This window comes from Cervus elaphus, chromosome 23 (assembly GCF_910594005.1).
Source record: "Cervus elaphus chromosome 23, mCerEla1.1, whole genome shotgun sequence".
Taxonomy (NCBI): domain Eukaryota; kingdom Metazoa; phylum Chordata; class Mammalia; order Artiodactyla; family Cervidae; genus Cervus; species Cervus elaphus.
The window spans coordinates 53,799,464-53,816,821 of NC_057837.1; the positions used below are offsets into that span (position 1 = coordinate 53,799,464).

General features: G+C 55.9%; 2 protein-coding genes across 5 annotated transcripts; one reads left to right on the forward strand and one right to left on the reverse strand.

Moving 5' to 3' along the window:
* Positions 1–22: 22 nt before the first annotated feature.
* ZGPAT (zinc finger CCCH-type and G-patch domain containing) lies at positions 23–10,078 on the reverse strand. The gene is made up of 6 exons (XM_043884488.1): positions 9,492–10,078; positions 2,114–2,247; positions 1,741–1,896; positions 1,073–1,192; positions 578–983; positions 23–449 (listed from the first exon to the last, which is right to left on the reverse strand). The coding sequence occupies exons 1-6, from the start codon at positions 10,076–10,078 to the stop codon at positions 311–313; spliced, it is 1,542 nt and encodes a 513-aa protein (XP_043740423.1). The 3' UTR covers positions 23–310.
* A 98-nt stretch (positions 10,079–10,176) lies between these two features.
* On the forward strand, positions 10,177–16,842 carry ARFRP1 (ADP ribosylation factor related protein 1). Of its 4 annotated transcripts, XM_043884499.1 has the most exons (8): positions 10,662–10,794; positions 11,256–11,349; positions 11,594–11,681; positions 11,883–11,965; positions 14,698–14,779; positions 14,988–15,058; positions 15,644–15,744; positions 15,813–16,842. In XM_043884499.1, exons 2-8 carry the CDS (start codon positions 11,257–11,259, stop codon positions 15,898–15,900), a joined length of 606 nt encoding a protein of 201 aa, XP_043740434.1. In that variant the 5' UTR covers positions 10,662–10,794; position 11,256; the 3' UTR covers positions 15,901–16,842. The 4 variants fall into 4 exon arrangements, with proteins under 4 accessions (XP_043740431.1, XP_043740434.1, XP_043740433.1 ...); XM_043884496.1 differs by lacking the exons at positions 14,698–14,779; positions 14,988–15,058; positions 15,644–15,744; positions 15,813–16,842 and adding an exon at positions 13,627–13,768 and having other exon boundaries at positions 10,177–10,794; XM_043884497.1 differs by lacking the exons at positions 10,662–10,794; positions 11,256–11,349; positions 11,594–11,681; positions 11,883–11,965 and adding an exon at positions 13,805–14,386.
* Positions 16,843–17,358: the final 516 nt, after the last annotated feature.

Sequence of the window (17,358 nt, forward strand, 5' to 3'; positions counted from 1 at the left end):
CCACAGCCAGTTAAGCCTCCGATGAAATCAGACAGTGCGACAAAGTCACTTTAATGTCTTTGCTCACAAGATGCCCTAGGACACTGGCAGGTGGACTCAGTGGGCAGGGAAGCATCAGGAAGGGGCCCCTGCAGCCCGTCTCTGCTCAGCAGTGTCCACATGCCTGAGGCCAGCAAGAAGGCCCTCTGTGGGGCCCATTCCCTCTGTGTAGCCACAGAGCAGGCTGGCCCTTCTGGTGGCATCCCCGCTGTCTGCCCGAGGGTAGCAGGAGCCGAGGTCCCTCAGTTCCGTCCGCGACACGTGCAGGGGTCTAGAACTCAGTCATCTTCTTGTGGGTGTCGGCCTTCCTCTGTTCCCGCTGCAGGCCCGCCTCCTGGGCCCGGAGCTGCCCCAGCTGCCGCTGGGCTCCTGCCAGCTTCTCCTGCAGCTGGGCCGTTGTCACACTGTGCCTGGGGAGGGACCCACATTCAGCACTGCTGTCCCCCTCCAGCCCCTCCTCAGACCTGGCCCAGTGCCCCCGAACTCTCTCAGGGGAACCTGGGCAGGGGTGAGGCGCCTGGGGCAGGGCCACACGTACCGGCCAGCGTTGCGGGCAAGGGCCTCCTGGATACCACGGATGGCTCGCTGGGTCTGCTCAATCTTCTCCTCAGTCTGGAGGAGCCGCAGGCTCAGGGCCCGTTTGGTACTCCTGCTGGCATGGTACACCTCCTTGCCGCTCCTCCCGGGGGGCGCTGCCCCCACCTCCGGGGCCCCTGGAGACTCGCCTTTCAGCTTTTCATTCAGGAAGTCGAACACACTGCGAGGAGGTGGGCGGCCCCCAGCTCCACCCCCTCTGCCGCGGCACTTTGGGGGCTTGCTGACGCCAGCCTGGCCACCCCGGGTTCTCTTCTGCAGGATCTCTGCACACTGGTCCAGCGACTTCCCGCGCGGCAGCACCACAGCATGGACGGGCTCCACCCGGCCCTCTGCATGCCGGCCCAGACCTAGGGGAACACCAGGCTGGCATTGCCACTGGACCCCTGGGCCATGATGGGGAGTCCCTCCTGTCCCCATGCAGCACACGTGCACTCACCCTTGCCAAACTCGTAGCCCATCTTGGCGAGGAGCCTGGAGCCAATGCCCCGCGTGTGCACCTCCCAGCCGGCAAAAGCGGAGCTGCAGGTCCCGGGGTTGGCAGCACCAGGTTCCACCACTGCAGGCATCAGAGGGCAGTGGCTTAACCGAGATGGATGCAGGGCATCCTGGGCTCCAGCCAAGGCTAACCCAAGAGCTCAGCTCTGCACAGCTCTGCATGGCCACCCCCCCCGCATCCCCAGCTCCCTGCCCAGGACGTGTGGCACGAGCAGAAGGCAGAGCCCGGCTGTCTCCATGACCTGGTCACAGGATGGCTCCCTTCCACTCTCTCTGTTTCCTTGTGGAGAGCCGTCCTCCTTGCCATCAGTATGGACAATGTGGCTAACAGACCCCATGAGGGCACCCCCACCCCTGGGGGGAGGCCAGACACTGACAGTTGATCCTTCATCCAGCCAACATGTCCCAGCACCTTGCAGGAAGCTGTCCCTTCCTGTGCGTCCCATTCCCTCCTGTGGCTCGCGTGGGACTATGGTTTCTGCGTTTGTGGGTCTCTGGAAGTGCCCCAGATCCATCACACACCCTCGTCTCCCCGGGAGTGCATCCTTGTACTGACCACAGTGTGGGCCCTGCCAGCCGAGAGCCTCTTGGGGGTGGCAGCAGCCATACCTCGAGCATAGCTGGGGTCGTCTGCATCGCTGCCGTCTGAGTCAGAGGACCCTGCAGGCTCTGTGCGCAGTGGGGGCAGGATGCTGTCCCCCTCCACCACAGCCTCTTTCAACAGCAGAGAGTCAAACTTGACCGTGTAGTAGCCGCTGTCTACATCTGGAGGGGCACAGAAGCAGCAGGGCAGCACATGGAAGCAGCTGCTCTGGAAGGTGGGAGCAGGGTGGGCCAAGACCAACGGGGCCTTGCTCTTCTCATGTGTGGGGTGGGACCCCAACACCCACCCAGAGGAGTAGTCATGCAGGACTAACACATGTAACACATGGAGAGGGCTTCCTGGGAAGGGCCCATCAGGGAGGCCCTGGGGCAGCCTCACCAGTGATCTGTGCTGGGTACCACAGACCATCCTGCCGCTTGGCCAGACATGCAGAGCCGGCCTGCAGGGAGCTCAGGTCCGGGTCCTGGAAGGGGCGCAGCTCGTCCACTGAGACTACCTGCCCGTGCGAGAACCTGCAGAGAGGGCCGCATAGCTCAGGTACGGCCATCAGGGTCCCACAAGCCCGGAGGCTCCAGTCTACCTGCCCGGACACCACCCGGTGGGGAGACGGATGCAGAGGGACACACGCGTCCACACGGACATCCACAGACACGCACGTGACACACAATCATGTGCATCCGCACTGAACACAACGTATACAGACACATGCAACACCCACACACACGTACACAGGCCCACACATATACACTGAACACAACGTATACAGACACATGCAACACCCCCCACACACGTACACAGGCCCACACATATACACTGAACACAACATGTACACAAACACATGCAACACACCCACACACACAGGCCCACACATATATGCTGAACACAACGTATACAGACACATGCAACACCCACACACATGTACACAGGCCCACACATATACACTGAACACAACATGTATACACATGCAACACCCACACACATACGTACACACACCCACACATATACACTCAACACATATACACACACATCACACCCACACACATGTACACACACCTACACACAAATACACTGAACACATGTATAGACATGAAACACACCCACACATGTACACACACTCAGATGTATACACTGAACACGTGTATAAATATGCACACACACCCATACCTATACATGCATACATACACAGGCAAACATATGTGTGCACTCATGCACACATGTATGTACACACATGCATGGACACAAAGAGGCACATACATTCACACATGCACCATACACAGGCACACACACACTTACTACACACAAGCACGCAAACACGTGTATGCACATGTGTGTACACATGCACATGTATGGACACACATACTGTGCTTGTGCTCTCACTTTCAGATGGACCTGGGTGCCCTAAGGACTAAATGCTTCTGGTTACTCTCCAGCCTCCTGGGCTGGAGTCACGCACACACAGGCACACGTGGCTGGGAGACACACTTGTGACAACAGTTCCCCAGCACCTCTCCACTGGACACAACAGGTCATCAAGACAGGGGGTCTGCTTGCTTCACTTGCAGGACTGAGTCCTCCCCAACCAACTAGGAGGACCTGGTTGTAATGGTGCTGCCGTGTCTTCTAGGTGTCACTGAAACAGTGAAACCAAAACGAAAACCAGGAGAGAGGAGGTGGGACAGGAAGTATGGGAACAGAGGGCTGCAACTTTGAACATGGCCAAATAAAGACATGAAGGCACCAGACACAAATCTCCTGCAGTGCCCCCATTTCAGGGAGGAAGCGTTCTAACCCACAAGAGCAAGCAAAGACAGGCCCTGGCTCCGACACACAGCCAGTCTCGCGTGGGGAGACTGTGGGGAGAAAGGAGGGGAGAGTAGGCATTTCAGTCACCTTCCTGGGTGGGGTTCTGAGCAGTTCCTTCTCACCCCTGCCCGTCCTCAGGCACCCAGGGTACTGCCAGTGACCAGTGGCACCAGCAGATGCAAGACCAGTCCACATGTCTTTTGGAGGGCACGGTGGTTGAAGAGTCCTGTTCAACCAAGGAATGAGACCCAGACCCAGGGGGAATTTGGCCAAACTCCTCCTCAATACACCCAGACACCGCCAATAAACCTCCCTGCAAGAATCTTCAGTACTCTTAGAAGCTCTAAATTTTGGTGTCCTCCTTAAGCCAGCAAATGCTTCTATGAAATGATCCTAAAAAAGTATGGTGGACTTTGCATATGGTGGACATATGCAAAGATTGAGCTAGAAGGGTATGAACCAAACATGGAAGACTCAGAAATAACCGAAGTTCCCAACCATGGGAGTAGTTAACGGCATGTGCATGAAATCAGCGTCAACTAAGAGCACAGGCAGACTGACCAATGCAATGAAGGGCACCCAGGAAAAGCCTCTCACATGACAAAATCCACGCAGGACAGAGGTGTTACTAAAGAGGCAGGAAAAGACAGACTACAGATTTCATAAGGAAAAAATTTAAAATGTTTCCCAGACTCAAACCCCCAGAAACACCCCCACTTAATCATCTACCTCACAACATTTATGAATAGTGCTTATGATTTATGAATAATTATAATTATTTGTGAATAATTATAATTATTTATGAATAACACCCTCTAGAATAATAAGTAAACACATGAATGAGAAAACAAGCATTTAGGATAAGCACACATCATAACTGTGGTTTATCCCAGGAATGCAAGGGTGGTTCAACAGGTGAAAGCCATTCAATGAAACATAGCACATCAACAGAACACCAGCATATCAACTGATATAGAAAAGACACCTGGAAAAAACCCAACGACTTCAACCTGATAAACAGCATCTACGGAAAACCCATAGTTCACATCACACTCAAGAAGGGGAGGAGGGGTACTTTCCCCTAAGATCAGGAACCAGACAGGAAGTGCTCCCGCCACTTGCCTTCAGTACAGTACTGGAAGTTTTAGGCGGGGCAGTTAAACAAGAAAAAGGAATAAAAGCCAGCCGAATTGGAAGAGAATAGGCAAAAGTATCTCTGTTCGTCAATGACGTAATTGTACATATGTGGTGTGCTCAGTTGTATCTGATTCTTTGCGCCCCCAAGGACTGTAGCCTGCCATGCTCCTCTGTCTATGGCATTTCCCAGGAAAGAATACTGGAGTAGGTTACCATTTCCTCCTCATGGGGATCTTCCCAATGCAGAGATCGAGCTCGCATCTCCTATGGCTCCTGCACTGGCAGGTAGATTCTATACCACTGAGCCACCTGGGAAACCCCAGGAACGTGGATACCCACATGCAAATGAATAAAGTTGGATCCTCACATCATACCATTAGAGCATGTAATTTACAAGGGAAAAAGAAAAAACTTTAACAATATTTTATGTCAAAATCGAGTAAGTTATATGAAATATTCAAGGAAAGCAACGTGAACCAAGAATCATATACATGTTCATCAAAACTGCTGAACTGTGTCTTCATGAAAGACACAACCAGAGCCTAACAGACATGCTAGGTCTCTACAGATGTTATTCCTGTGAGCCCTTCCTATAGAACCTACCAGAAAATGAGTCTCAGACGACCAACACGACTAAGAAGACCCTGACAGACAGGTAGATGGGAGCAGGAGATGTTAAGTTCCTTCCAGAACTAAGGCTGAGTGTGAAGGGAGACAATGGGTTGCGACAGCCACGAGAGCCAACTGTGCAGGTCTAGTGCAGTCAGATGGCAGGGAGAATGGGAGGTACACATCAAAACGCTTTAAACAGTTTTCAGTCGTCATAACTAAAGAATGAATGCTGTTCTGAGAGCGTCCTGTGTATGCAGAATGGGACAAAACAAGTTAATTATGGGACGTTGGTCCTTGAGGGCCAGAGTCCTGAGGGAGAGAAGGATATACAGATGCAATCCAGAAAAGATTAAGAAATCAGTATGAACTCATTAGGCACTTGTCCTTGAACATACAGATGCACTAACACAGACATTAGCGTGTGTCCACCTGCACTTCCTAGCTCTGTCTGCTGAAGAGACCTAGAATTGAGCCCCCTGCAGCGAAGTGCATCCCAAGGCCTCCACTGTGAATCTTGAAATAGCATCTGCCACTAAAAGAAACCAGGGCTTCTCAGAGACTTGGCTGCTTTCAGGTCTGTGGCAGGAAGAGCACAGGCGAGGGTGGGGAATCCTGATTTCCGGGACCGTGTCAAGAGGGTGAGGAGCCAACATGAAAAGGCTGCACCTGGCAAGGGTGGGACAGCTTGAGTTTCAATAAAAATCAGTATTTCAGTGGATTGAAATTCATCAAATGCATCTAAGTCCATCAGTTCACAAGGATATTAAATATTTTTTAAAGTGAATTTATTACCTCAGGGTGAAAGAGAACAAATTTGTTATCTTGGAAACTAAGCAAACAAGACAGAAACATCAGGCATTATCCTGCCTTTTCTATACAATCTGTCCCACTACCTAGCCGGCTTCTACAGGAGGAGAGGTGTCTCTGAAACAGCCCAGCTGGTAAATGAGCTGATGGAGCTGAAAGCTCCTTGTTGCAATCCACACCATACCAGCAGATCCAGGCACTGAGCATCACGTGCTGCGAGAAGCGGCAGAGAGCTGAGTCGTGCCCAGGTGGGGCCCTGAGAGTGAGCAGGTCCCAGGATCCAGCTGCCAGCCTTCGGTCACCGCAAGAATGTGCTGGGCTGCACCAGGGCGGTGGGTGATGGTCAGAGTCAGAGGGTCTGGCCCTTCAACAGTGAAACTGGGAGGTCAGGAAAGGCAGGGGTGGGGGTACACGGTCAGATTCAGACAGCAGCCTTGAGACGTGAGCAAGATTAAACTGCAACATTTACACCTCAGCCATATCTGAGTGATATGCCACAAGGAACACAAGGAGGCGATTATCATAAAGGCTGGGGTGGTGGTTCTTTTTGGAAGAGGGAGAAAGCTTTGTTTGGCCTGAGGCACAGAGGACCCCAGGGTAACTGGCAGCTTTGTAGTTTTCAGCTGAGTACTCGAGTGTTACAGTGATCCCTCGTGCTGTCTTTACTTACTGGATTTGACGTTTTTCACAACAAGATAAAAATTTTAAGTCCACTGTGTCCTTATTGCATGTCAGGTACTGTTTTTTAACGCATATTAATGCATTCCACCCTCTCAACAACTGCGAAAGACAAGCTCCTCTCCGTTTTATGGATAAGGATACTGAAACACAGGGCAATAAAGTTAGAACAGACATATGAAGAAATGTTCAATCTTGCTAATAATCGAGGAATACAAGTTCAATCAAGACCACCTCTTCACTCCCAGTGGGTACGAATCCGCAAGTCAGAGAACGTGACCAAGAGTGACTAGGGTGACTACGACAGAGAAGATCAGGGACTTAGAAGCAGACAGCGCACAAGGAAAGAAAAGGTGCCATCCACACTGGGGACAGTCTCAACAGAGACAAAAGATGTGTACTAGGATTTTCACAGTGTGTTCTTTTTAGTAAATAAAAATGGGAAGTACCAAAAGACAGAATAAAATATGGCATATTAATGAGGAAAAATAATAGCAGTTAAAATGCACAAAACAGTCCTATAAATATCAATGTGAATGTCTCTCCCAGACATGCTCATTGAGAATAGCAAGTTGCAAAACAAAGCAGGCTGTACAACACAGTTTAACTAGAAAATAAAGCACAAGAATACTCTGTTCACAGACACACGTGCCTGTAAAGGATTCACACTCTATGCTCATCATAGTTGTGACAAGCCTCCCGGGAGGGGAGGATAGAAAGGTGGGTCCCAGGGCGCTTCAACACTACTTTATCTTTACAATAAAATTTTAATTAAGTAAATTTTAAAGTAAAAATCCAAAGTAAACGCAACAAAACAACTGTGACACCTGGGTGGTGGTGGGGTTGGTGGGCTGTATGGGTCAGGCCTGAAGCTGACAGCAGGCAGCAGCATTTCAGAGCCGGGCTGCCCCTCAGGGGTCCAGCAACCACAGCAGCTGTAGGGCCGACCTGGCGGGCTTGCTGCCAGGTAAGTGAATACGCGTGAAACCCCTGGAACAGAGCTGCCCAGAGGAAGCAGCACATGGATACGTCAGTTCTCATCCCCACATGGGACGTGGCACAGGGATGGGGAGGAATCCTCCAGAGGGACCATGGCAGGAAGGATGGAGGGCTCCCTGCTCTGCTCCTTAACTGTCTGCAAGGGGACAAGGCATCACCCACCCTGTGGAAGCTCAAGGAGGCTTATGACTGATTCATGCACTTTCCTGTATGTACACTACATTTTTCACAAAACTCATGGGGGAAAAGGAAAAAAGGGGAACTACACCAAATAAGACTCCGGGCCCAGCAAAAATCTATAAATAAGATGACCAAACAACTGAAGATATTGAATAGTTACCCTGGACCATCACTTCATGGGAAATAGATGGGGAAACAGTGTCAGACTTTATTTCTGGGGGCTCCAAAATCACTGCAGATGGTGATTGCAGCCATGAAATTAAAAGACGCTTACTCCTTGGGAGGAAAGTTATGACCAACCTAGACAGCATATTAAAAAGCAGAGACATTACTTTGCCAACAAAGGTCCATCTAGTCAATGCTATGGTTTTTCCAGTGGTCATGTATGGATGTGAGAGTTGGACTATGAAGAAAGCTGAGCGCTGAAAAATTGATGCTTTTGAACTGTGGTGTTGGAGAAGACTCTTGAGAGTCCCTTGGACTGCAAGGGACTGCAAGGGGATCCAACCAGTCCATCCTAAAAGAGATCAGTCCTGGGTGTTCACTGGAAGGACTGATGCTAAAGCTGAAACTCCAATACTTTGGCCACCTCATGGGAAGAGCTGACTCATTGGAAAAGACCCTAATGCTGGGAGGGATTGGGGGCAGGAGAAGGGGACGACAGAGGATGAGATGGCTGGATGGCATCACCGACTCCATGGACATGAGTTTGAGTAAACTCTGGGAGTTGGTGATGGACAGGAAGGCCTGGCGTGCTGCCATTCACGGGGTCGCAAAGAGTCGGACACGACTGAGTGACTGAATTGAACTGAACTGACTAAAGAAGAAAATCATCTACTAGAAATCTCAGGAAATATTCCTTGGAAGGGAAAAAGAAGCAAGATTAAACTTAATGTGCATAGGGAAAATGCAACATCATCACAACATTCGTGATTAAATACGAACAAGGTCTTGCTGTTAAGTTGGTGAGGTGTGACAGTGACACAGAGGTAATTTTTAATCTAACATCCTTGTCTCTTAGGTAACTGGGCATCCTGAAGTACTTACAGGCAAAATGCCGGGTAAGTCCTACAACCTGCTTTAGAATACTCCAGGGGGAGGAATAAAGGATACAAGATTAGCAAAACATCGACCTACCATGACAGTGTGAGCAGTCTCTCCCTAGTTCCCTGTGTGTTTGACAACTTCTCTAATAAAATATCTAAAATATAAGTACATTTTAGAAGTTTCACGTTGAAGTTTTCACGTTGAAGCATAAGACAGGTCACTGGTGTGTGTGTGTGGGGGGTGGGGCGGCTCCATTCTTTTCAACATAAGCCCTTCTTACTTCTGACATACCTGGGGAAAAGCCAAGAAGACCCCTAAACAAGGATACTGCTAGAAGAACCCCCTGCCCCTATAAAGTTCTCTTCTTCTCGGCGTTTTGCTCGGCCAAGAAAAACAAAACTGCAAAGAACTGCCAAGGTTCTGTCCGCAAGTCCCCGCGCCGCCCCACCCCTCCCCCCATCATTGCCAGGGGCCTAGGGAACTCAGGCCTTACCTGCAGTTTTCCTGGAAGCGGCACTTCCCCTCCAGGAAGAACGGGCAGGGCTTCAGGGACTTGTGAGTGGGGTAGAGATAGAGCACGCGCACGCCCGGGGAGCCGTCGTCCGCCTCCTCGGTGCCCACGATCATGGCGTTGTGATACTCCAGGGTGCCCCAGGCACTGTAGTAGGGGGCGTTCACCTTTCTCCCACTCAGTGCTGCCCCGCCCTCCTCGTCCTCCCCCTCGTCCTCCTCCTGCCCAGGCTCCGTGGGTCCTGGCCCAGTATCTCTCGAAGGAACAGTCTCCAGTTCTGCGCCGGGGGCTACTGGCACCTCCACCGTCTCCGCGATGGCATTCTGGAAAGCCAAAGGCTCAGCATCGTCCTGGGCTAGGTGCTCTCCATCCAGCGCCGCCAGCAGCTTGCTCTTCCTGACCGACACCAAGCTGGCCTCAGTGAGCTCGATCAGCTCCTTCAGGTCCCCCTGCAGCTGGCGCAGGTCAGCCAGCTCCGAGGGATCCAGGCCAGCGCCCAGGGCCAGCTCCACCTGCTGCAGCTGCGCGTCGTAGGTCCGGAGGGCGGTCTGCAGGCTCTCCTCGTCCATCCTGCCAGGAGGGGCCGATTTCCCGGGCCTGCGGGGCTGGGTCCGTGGGTCTTCAGAGGAGAGGCGTGGGAGCCAGAGCTGCGGAGAAGAGAAGCCAGATGAGTCTGGGGCCGACGGCCCCCGCAACGCCGGCACTGAGCGCTGGCCGACCGCAACCCTCGGTGGACAGCCTGAACTACGGTGAACAGCAGTCTCTTCGTTTGGACCTGGAAAGATTTCAAGCTCCGAGAGGAGGAGCCAAAGCTGGTCCTTGGCCGCTGGCCCCACGGCCTCGATTCCCTTCCCGAGAGCTGCCTTCAAGCTCTTCCGGGGTCTATGCGTCCAAGTCTAGTGTCCCCGGCCGGGCCCACCCCTGCGGCCTCGCGCCGCCCGTCTCCGCTTGGCCAGCAACCTCGGGCCAAGGCCCCGTCGCCCAGACCCCCTCGCCCCGGCCAGGCCCTCCTCCGCGCGGTCTCCCGGCCACCGCCACAGGCGGCCAGGCGGCCTCACCGGCCAAAGCCGTTCGGTGTCCCGCTTCCGCCCTTGCAGCCCACAGGCGCTTCCGCCCGAGCGCCGCCGCCGGCGGAAGTATTTGGCGCGGGGGCTGCCGGGACGGCTCCGCCCCTCCCCGGCCGACCTGCGCGCGTCCCGTCGGGCGCCGCGCGGGGTTAGCGCGGGGTCGGTGGGTCAGGCGCGAGGCGGTTCCCCGGCTCGGCGGCCCGGCCAGGCGGTCGCAGGTACTTCGAGACAGGTGGGCGGAGCTGGGCTCAGGCTCGGCGACCGATCCGCAGTCTGTCCGCGCCGCCCGCCCGCCTCAGGGCTGCTCGGGGCAGTCACCAGCCCTCAGACGCCCCGCCTCTGAGAGGCGTTCGTGGAGGGCCGGGAGCGAAGCGGGCGTTGGTTAGGGAGACCCAAGGGGAGCAAAGCCTGAAGGAAGCCCGGGCGGGGGAGCGGCGAGAAGCGAGGCGGGACGGGCTGCCCTCTGCCTAAAAGCAGAGAGCCCTGCCCGGGCCGGAGTGGAAGTGTAGGCACCAGAGGAGCGCCGGGCCGATTCTGTAGCAGTTGCGGAGGCGAAGGCGGGCGAAGAGGAGGGGAGGGGAGGCGGAGTCAGGAGGGCCCTGGGCTCCAGCTGTGAGCGGCCGTGCGGGCAGCGGGACCCTCTGTCCGCGGTGTGACCGATCTCGGGTGCCCACGGCAGGATGTACACGCTGCTGTCGGGCCTATACAAGTACATGTTCCAGAAGGACGAGTACTGCGTCCTGATCCTGGGTCTGGACAACGCCGGGAAGACGGTGAGTGCGGCTCCGTGTCAGCGCCACCCCCTACTCCCACAGTCCTTTCGGTGTTTTTTTTAGCTGCGTGTTCTCCACCTAGACACGCTCTGAACCCAGCTTAAGGTCATAGGGTAGTTACCACCAGCCGCTTTAAAAGGCAAGCGTTGTTCTCTTTTGCCTTATTGTAAAGGAATAAGCCCCAGGAGGAGTGTTTGAAAACTATTGCAATTCTTGTCTTACGCCTTTTTCTCTCGGCCCTTAGACCTTCTTGGAGCAGTCAAAGACCCGATTCAACAAGAACTACAAGGGGATGAGTCTGTCCAAAATCACTACCACCGTGGGCCTAAACAGTAAGGGTCCTTTGGGGGGTGTGGGTTGGAGGCAGAACCCTCAGGATGCTGCAGTGTGCAAAGGCCGTGGGTGAGGCCTCTGCTCTGGCTACCGTTGATTCCAGCATCGTGGAGTGCAGGTTCAGCCTGCTTCTCCCAGGAGAGCTGGGAGCTGGTGGGTCAGGGACCAAAACCGCAGCCTCACCTGTCTCTTCTCCGCAGTTGGCACTGTGGACGTGGGAAAGGCCCGCCTGATGTTCTGGGACTTGGGGGGGCAGGAGGAGCTGCAGTCTCTGTGGGACAAGGTAAGATGGGTGGGTGCCACGTCGGTTCCCTGGCACCATCTCTATCTGGGTGCTACCTTGTTCTCTTCCTTCCTTTTCTCAGAAGGCCTAGGATTCCTCTTCTTTCCTTACTCTTGGCAGCTTCCGTGACCCACTTGGTTCCTGAGGTTCACCCCTATCTCAGTTCCCCAGTCACACCCCCAAGAGCAGGGACACACTGGTTCCTTTAGGTTTAGAAATTTTGTTGCTTATCAGCACAAGATGAGACAAAGGATGCCTGAGGAGCAGGGAAGACACAATGCCTGTTTGGCTCTCAGCTTCAGCCCCGGGGCCCAAGTCTCCCCCATTGGGTTCCTCCTACTGAGGGGAGGATGTCCTCCAAGGCTCACAGCAGCTGTCTCTTCTTTAGACCTGGGTTTGAAGCATTTCTGAGACCTCAGAATCAGAATCAGCCTTTCACTCAGCCTCTGCCAGGCACAGGGTCCAGCAGAGAGCAGCGTGGGTCGAGCCTCTTCCCCTCCCCCACCCGGTGGACTGCCGGGGGCACAGACAGGCTCACCCAGCTCTAGGGGCACTGACGACCCTGGCACTTTCTGATGTCTAATGCCCTAGTCTTGGTTTCTGGCTTGACCCCATCAGGAGGTCCTTGGTCACTTTCCCCTCCTCCCCAAAGTGTCCCCCCTGTCCTGACCTCCAGCCAAGAGGACCCTTTCCATTCCATGACCAGAAGGTCATTGACAGGCCCTCTGTGACCATTTAAGTTGGACCAAGCCAGGGGCTGTTTGTTCGAATCTCAGATCCACATGGGGACCTGACATTCTTTACAGGCCAGGGTCTCAGAGTAGCAGGGGCAGGGTGTGTCAGAATTTAGCAGCTGGCAAGTGTTTTGGGGGGATGAAGGCCTAGCCAGGGGCAGCGTCATCTTGGGCGCTGCCCCATGTCAGGCCAAGCTGGCTGGGACCCCGTCCCCTTGGCAGGTCACCATGGTGGACAGCTACGACATGCTCAGGTAGCTCTGGTGGGTCAGAGTGGGTCCTCCAGGAGCTAACAAGGGGCCCTGTGCTGGGCGCATTGCCCACCATGGCAGCCAGGACATGGGCAGTGAAGTTTCTCTGCTGCCCTTGCGCCTCTGGCTGGGAACTGGCTCTTCCTGAGGGGAAGCCAGCTTCGTGGTTGGTGGTGGCCCCCAGCTTCCACTTCTGCTCATGCCATGGTCTTGCCACTGCTTCCTCAAGAGGACTGAGCCTGCCATCTCGGCAGGATGGGCCCTCGGTTTCTCACATGCTCCCCGACTCTGAGATGGAGTGGGTGCCCTGCCTCCTGATAGCATCAAGGGCCCCTGCCAGGCCAGCGCTTTGCTGGGCTCTGGTGACTGGGCTGCACAGGGGTGACCATGTCCCCAACCATGTGAGTCACCAGGGGGGTGTAAAGTGGGCCTCCTGCTCTCCCCTTGTTCTGAGACCATGTCCTGGGGCCTGTCCCTGCCCCCTTGCAGTCCGACACCATCTGGCAGACCTTCACTCCCACCTCCACTGCCTCACCTGCACCCAGCAGCTCTGCTCGTGGCACGAGCTAGTACCCATAGGTCTCTGCACGTGCCGGCTTCAGGCCATGTCTGTGGACCCAGTGGACCCTCTGGCACCGTGCCACAGGGAGGACTTGTGGCCTCTCTCTCTCTCCAGGTTGCACCTGAGAGCCTCAGGATCTGGGCCTGGTGGGCACCGTGGGTTCATGGCTGCCATGGCTTCCTGGTCACCCCTTGCTGGTGGACCCAGCCCCCATCTGCCGGGGCCAAGTCACACACCAGTTGGAAGTTCTCCATCACCACAGGGGCCTGGGGCCCACAGTAGTGATTCCCTCACTGACTCGCTGTAAACCCCACAGTGCCCCTGTCTGCCTAGGAGGCCTGCACTGTTAGGCTGCAGCTCCTGGGTCCCGTATCAGCCAAGCAGGCCAACCAGAGAGGCCCCAGGTTTGGGGTTCATGGTTGGGCTGTGGACCAGGAGGCCACCCATGTTGGGGGATGTGCGGGTGTTCCCAGTTCCTGAGCTCTTGCCGGGCAGGAGCTGGGGTGGAGACAAGGGGCAAGGATGCAGTCACCTGCTCCTGCGATGTGGGCGTTTCTGTCCTCTTGACATCAGGACAGAAGGTGGACGCACCAGGCCTTGCTTCATGTGTCTGTTTTCCCAGGCGTGCTGCTGTTGTCTCCCCATAGCTCTCCCTGTACCCTGGGCTCTGGTGCTTGTATGTGTGTGTGTGTGTGTCGGGGGGGTGGGCGTCTCTTGTGTGGTTCTGCTGCAGGAACCCAGAACCGGATGGCCTGCTGGTGCCAGCCTACAGAGCTCCGAACTCCCCGGCATGGCTCTGTCATTGGCCCTGTTGTCCCACGCGGGGGTCAGAGCTGCCTTGAACATGTTGGAGGCCTTCCGTGGCCCCCTATTGGTATAGCTACTGCCTTGCTGTCTGCACTGGGTCCCCTTACCCAGGTGTACCCAGAGCCCCATCCTTTCTCCTCTGGCCACTCTCAGGCCAGGGGGTGTGGGTGGGTCTCAGCAGTGGATCCTGAAGTGGGGTTCAGAGCACAGCACCTGGGAAGTGGGTGAGGAAGGTGGCCACTCTGTCCCAGCAGATCTGGGGTGTATCTGCACTCTGCCCCACCTCCAGGAAGCACCCTAGCAGGGGTCTCCCAGCTGGGGGCTGCCCAGAGATGGCTGGGTGCCCGAGGCTCAGCACCTGGTTTTGCTTCTGCCCAGTACTATGCAGAGTGTCATGGCGTCATCTATGTCATCGACTCCACGGACGAGGAGCGGCTGTCTGAGTCCAAACAGGCATTTGGTGGGTATAGCCAGCCAGGCTGGGGATGCGGGGAGTGGGAGGGTTCCGTCTGCACAGCCCCCATTCCAGAGCTGGCCTGTGGGGAGGTTGGGCCACTCCAGGACAGGAGGGTGCCAGCCAAGTGCGTCCATGTGGGGTGGGCAGGGATGTGGGGACCTGTGTGGAGGCGGATGAAGGGCGCTCACTGCTGCCTCTCTGCCCGCCCCAGAAAAGATGGTCATAAGCGAGGCGCTGGACGGTGTCCCTATCCTGGTGCTGGCCAATAAGCAAGATGTTGAGGTGAGCCCCCAGGCCAAATGGGCTCCTGCTCCCGCCAGATGGGGTACCTCTCCCAGGGGAGGGCTGCTGCCTTCCTCAGTTACCCTGAGTGTGGCTGCCGCAGGTGAACAGAGCACCCCCACCCCCTGGGTTTTTCCTGCTGTGCTGGCACCTCTGCAGCCAGGGAACTCCTGCTGGGCAGACCCAGGTGAGCAGACCCAGGTGAAGGTCTGGAAAGAAGGGCAGAAGCACCTCAGGGTGGGAGTCTGCTGACACCAACCTGTCTGCCGCCCTTGAGCACAGTAGCTGTGCTGGCCCCACTCCATGAACCACTGGTGAGAGGTGGCATTTTGGCAGCCGTCCACGTGGAGGAGGCCCTGAACAGGCAGGTGGCGTGTTCCTGTAGCATCTGGTTTGTGCTGCCAGGGTGTGTCTCCCTGGGGCTGCTCACCAGGCAGGTATCCTAGACAGTAGCCAGGAGGCACCTCCTGAAAGGTGCCATGCAGCTTCCCACCTGCCCTCTACCCCCACAGCTCTGGGAACTGCTCCAGGGGTAGAGGGTGAATAGGGTGGCAGGCCTGCCCCTCATGGCCTTACCTCCCCCAGACTTGCCTCTCCATCCCTGACATCAAGACTGCGTTCAGCGACTGTGCCTCCAAGATCGGCAGGCGGGATTGCCTGACCCAGGCCTGCTCGGCCCTCACGGGGTGAGTGGGGTTCACCCTGGGCATCGGGGGCCACGGCCAGCCCTGCCTCATGTCCATTGTCTCCACAGCAAGGGGGTGCGCGAGGGCATTGAGTGGATGGTGAAGTGCGTCGTGCGGAATGTGCACCGGCCGCCGCGGCAACGGGACATCACGTAGGCACACCTGCCTGTGCGCCCACCGCTTGTCCTGAAGAGCTCCTGCCCGCTCCACACCACCAATCCTGGGGGCTGGGTCGGCTTTGCCTTTTGGTTTTCCCATTTGCTTTGTTTCTTCTCTAAGACAAATTTTTCTGTGTCCAGAAAAGCATAGGCATCCGGAACCTTCTGCAAGGGGTGCTGGGGCTTCCCTAAGGCCGGCTGATGCCAGCCGGCCACCAGCAGAACTTAGCAGGCCCAAGGCCCAGGTTGGGGCCCCTGTGGGCCACCTCTCCTTTTGGAGCTGCTGCCACAGCAGGCCTGCCGGTTTGGCCCTGCATGGGACCTTGGTGGGGAGCTGCTTGGAAATAGGTTTTTTCAGAGCTGTGGGGCCTTCCATAGTCCTCAAGGCTGCTCTGTGCCTCATGCCTATGGAGGCAGCTATGACTCCTTGGCCTCTGCTCTCTGATCTTGGAGTTGGGTGGGGGGGTTGGTGTCACCTGAGGAAGACCTGGGCTTGTTGCAGTCCCTGTCCTGATGCAGCTTCAGGAGGAGGCAGGGAGACCTGCCTGGGAGGCTGTGAGCCCCACCCACTGGCCCAGCCACCTTGTTTTGATCTCCAGTGAAAATGGGAAAGCTAGGTGGTTGTGCTGGTAGTGGGCATCTGCTCCCCACCCCCCAGCCTGCCTGCCACCCACCCAAAATAACCTAGATACGAATTCGGGGTGTGATGAAGGCCAGCAGGGTCCCAAGGAGCCCAGGCTAGTAGTGTGCTGGGCCTGTGCTCCCAGCTGGGTGGTGAGGGCTGGGGCTGCTCTCAGGTCTGGGCCTTTTCCAGTCCTGTGTCTGGGAGCAGAGGCCCTCCAGGCAAGGCTGGTCCTCAGGACCCTCCCACATGGCCCTTTGTGGAAGTTGGTGACACCCTCTGAGCCTAGCCATGGGCAAAATAAAGAGTTGGAGTGGCTCCCATCCATCATTCTTCAGAGGCCGGGTGGCTTTATCTGCAGGTCAGGTTCCCCAGGCAGCTGGGGAGGAGATGCTGGGAAAAGGATGAGTCAGGGCTGGGGGTGGGCACCAGCTGCAGGTGAGGTGACTCACTGAGGGGATACTTTGACCTTGCCTCTCTCCCTGGGGCCCTTCCTGGAGGTCAGGCAGGAGCCTCCAGGGCTGGTGGGGGCTGCCGGGACTGGGAGTCCTAGGTTGATGAGTCAAGGCCTCATCTAAACCTGCCCCAGAAGGGAAAAGCGTCGTTTCCCAGAAAGCGAGTGGGACACACTGTCCTACCCGGAGGTCTTGGCTAGTCCCTTGCTGGGAAATCCCCTGCTGCTTTGAGGAGGGTGGAGCCTCAAAGAGGGGCAGCTTGAAGGTGACACTTCCTGGCACCTCAGGGCACATAGACTGGCGCTGACTCCTCTGACTTCACCTTTTCCACAGTGGAGCCCTTGAACTCTGACTCGCCCTCCCTCCCTCCACACCTCCT

What these genes read in the sequence shown, in the direction of transcription:
- ZGPAT (XM_043884488.1), bottom strand. Translation starts at nt 10,078, where the DNA reads ATGGACGAGGAGAGCCTGCAGACCGCCCTCCGGACCTACGACGCGCAG. An exon ending in CGACCCCAGCTATGCTCGAG is followed by an intron (nt 1,193 to 1,740) that starts GTATGGCTGCTG and finishes TGATGCCTGCAG; the next exon opens with TGGTGGAACCTGGTGCTGCC. An exon ending in CTTGCCCGCAACGCTGGCCG is followed by an intron (nt 450 to 577) that starts GTACGTGTGGCC and finishes GTCCCTCCCCAG; the next exon opens with GCACAGTGTGACAACGGCCC.
- ARFRP1 (XM_043884496.1), top strand. Translation starts at nt 10,177, where the DNA reads ATGAGTCTGGGGCCGACGGCCCCCGCAACGCCGGCACTGAGCGCTGGC. An exon ending in GCCCGGCCAGGCGGTCGCAG is followed by an intron (nt 10,795 to 11,255) that starts GTACTTCGAGAC and finishes TGCCCACGGCAG; the next exon opens with GATGTACACGCTGCTGTCGG. An exon ending in TGGACAACGCCGGGAAGACG is followed by an intron (nt 11,350 to 11,593) that starts GTGAGTGCGGCT and finishes CTCGGCCCTTAG; the next exon opens with ACCTTCTTGGAGCAGTCAAA.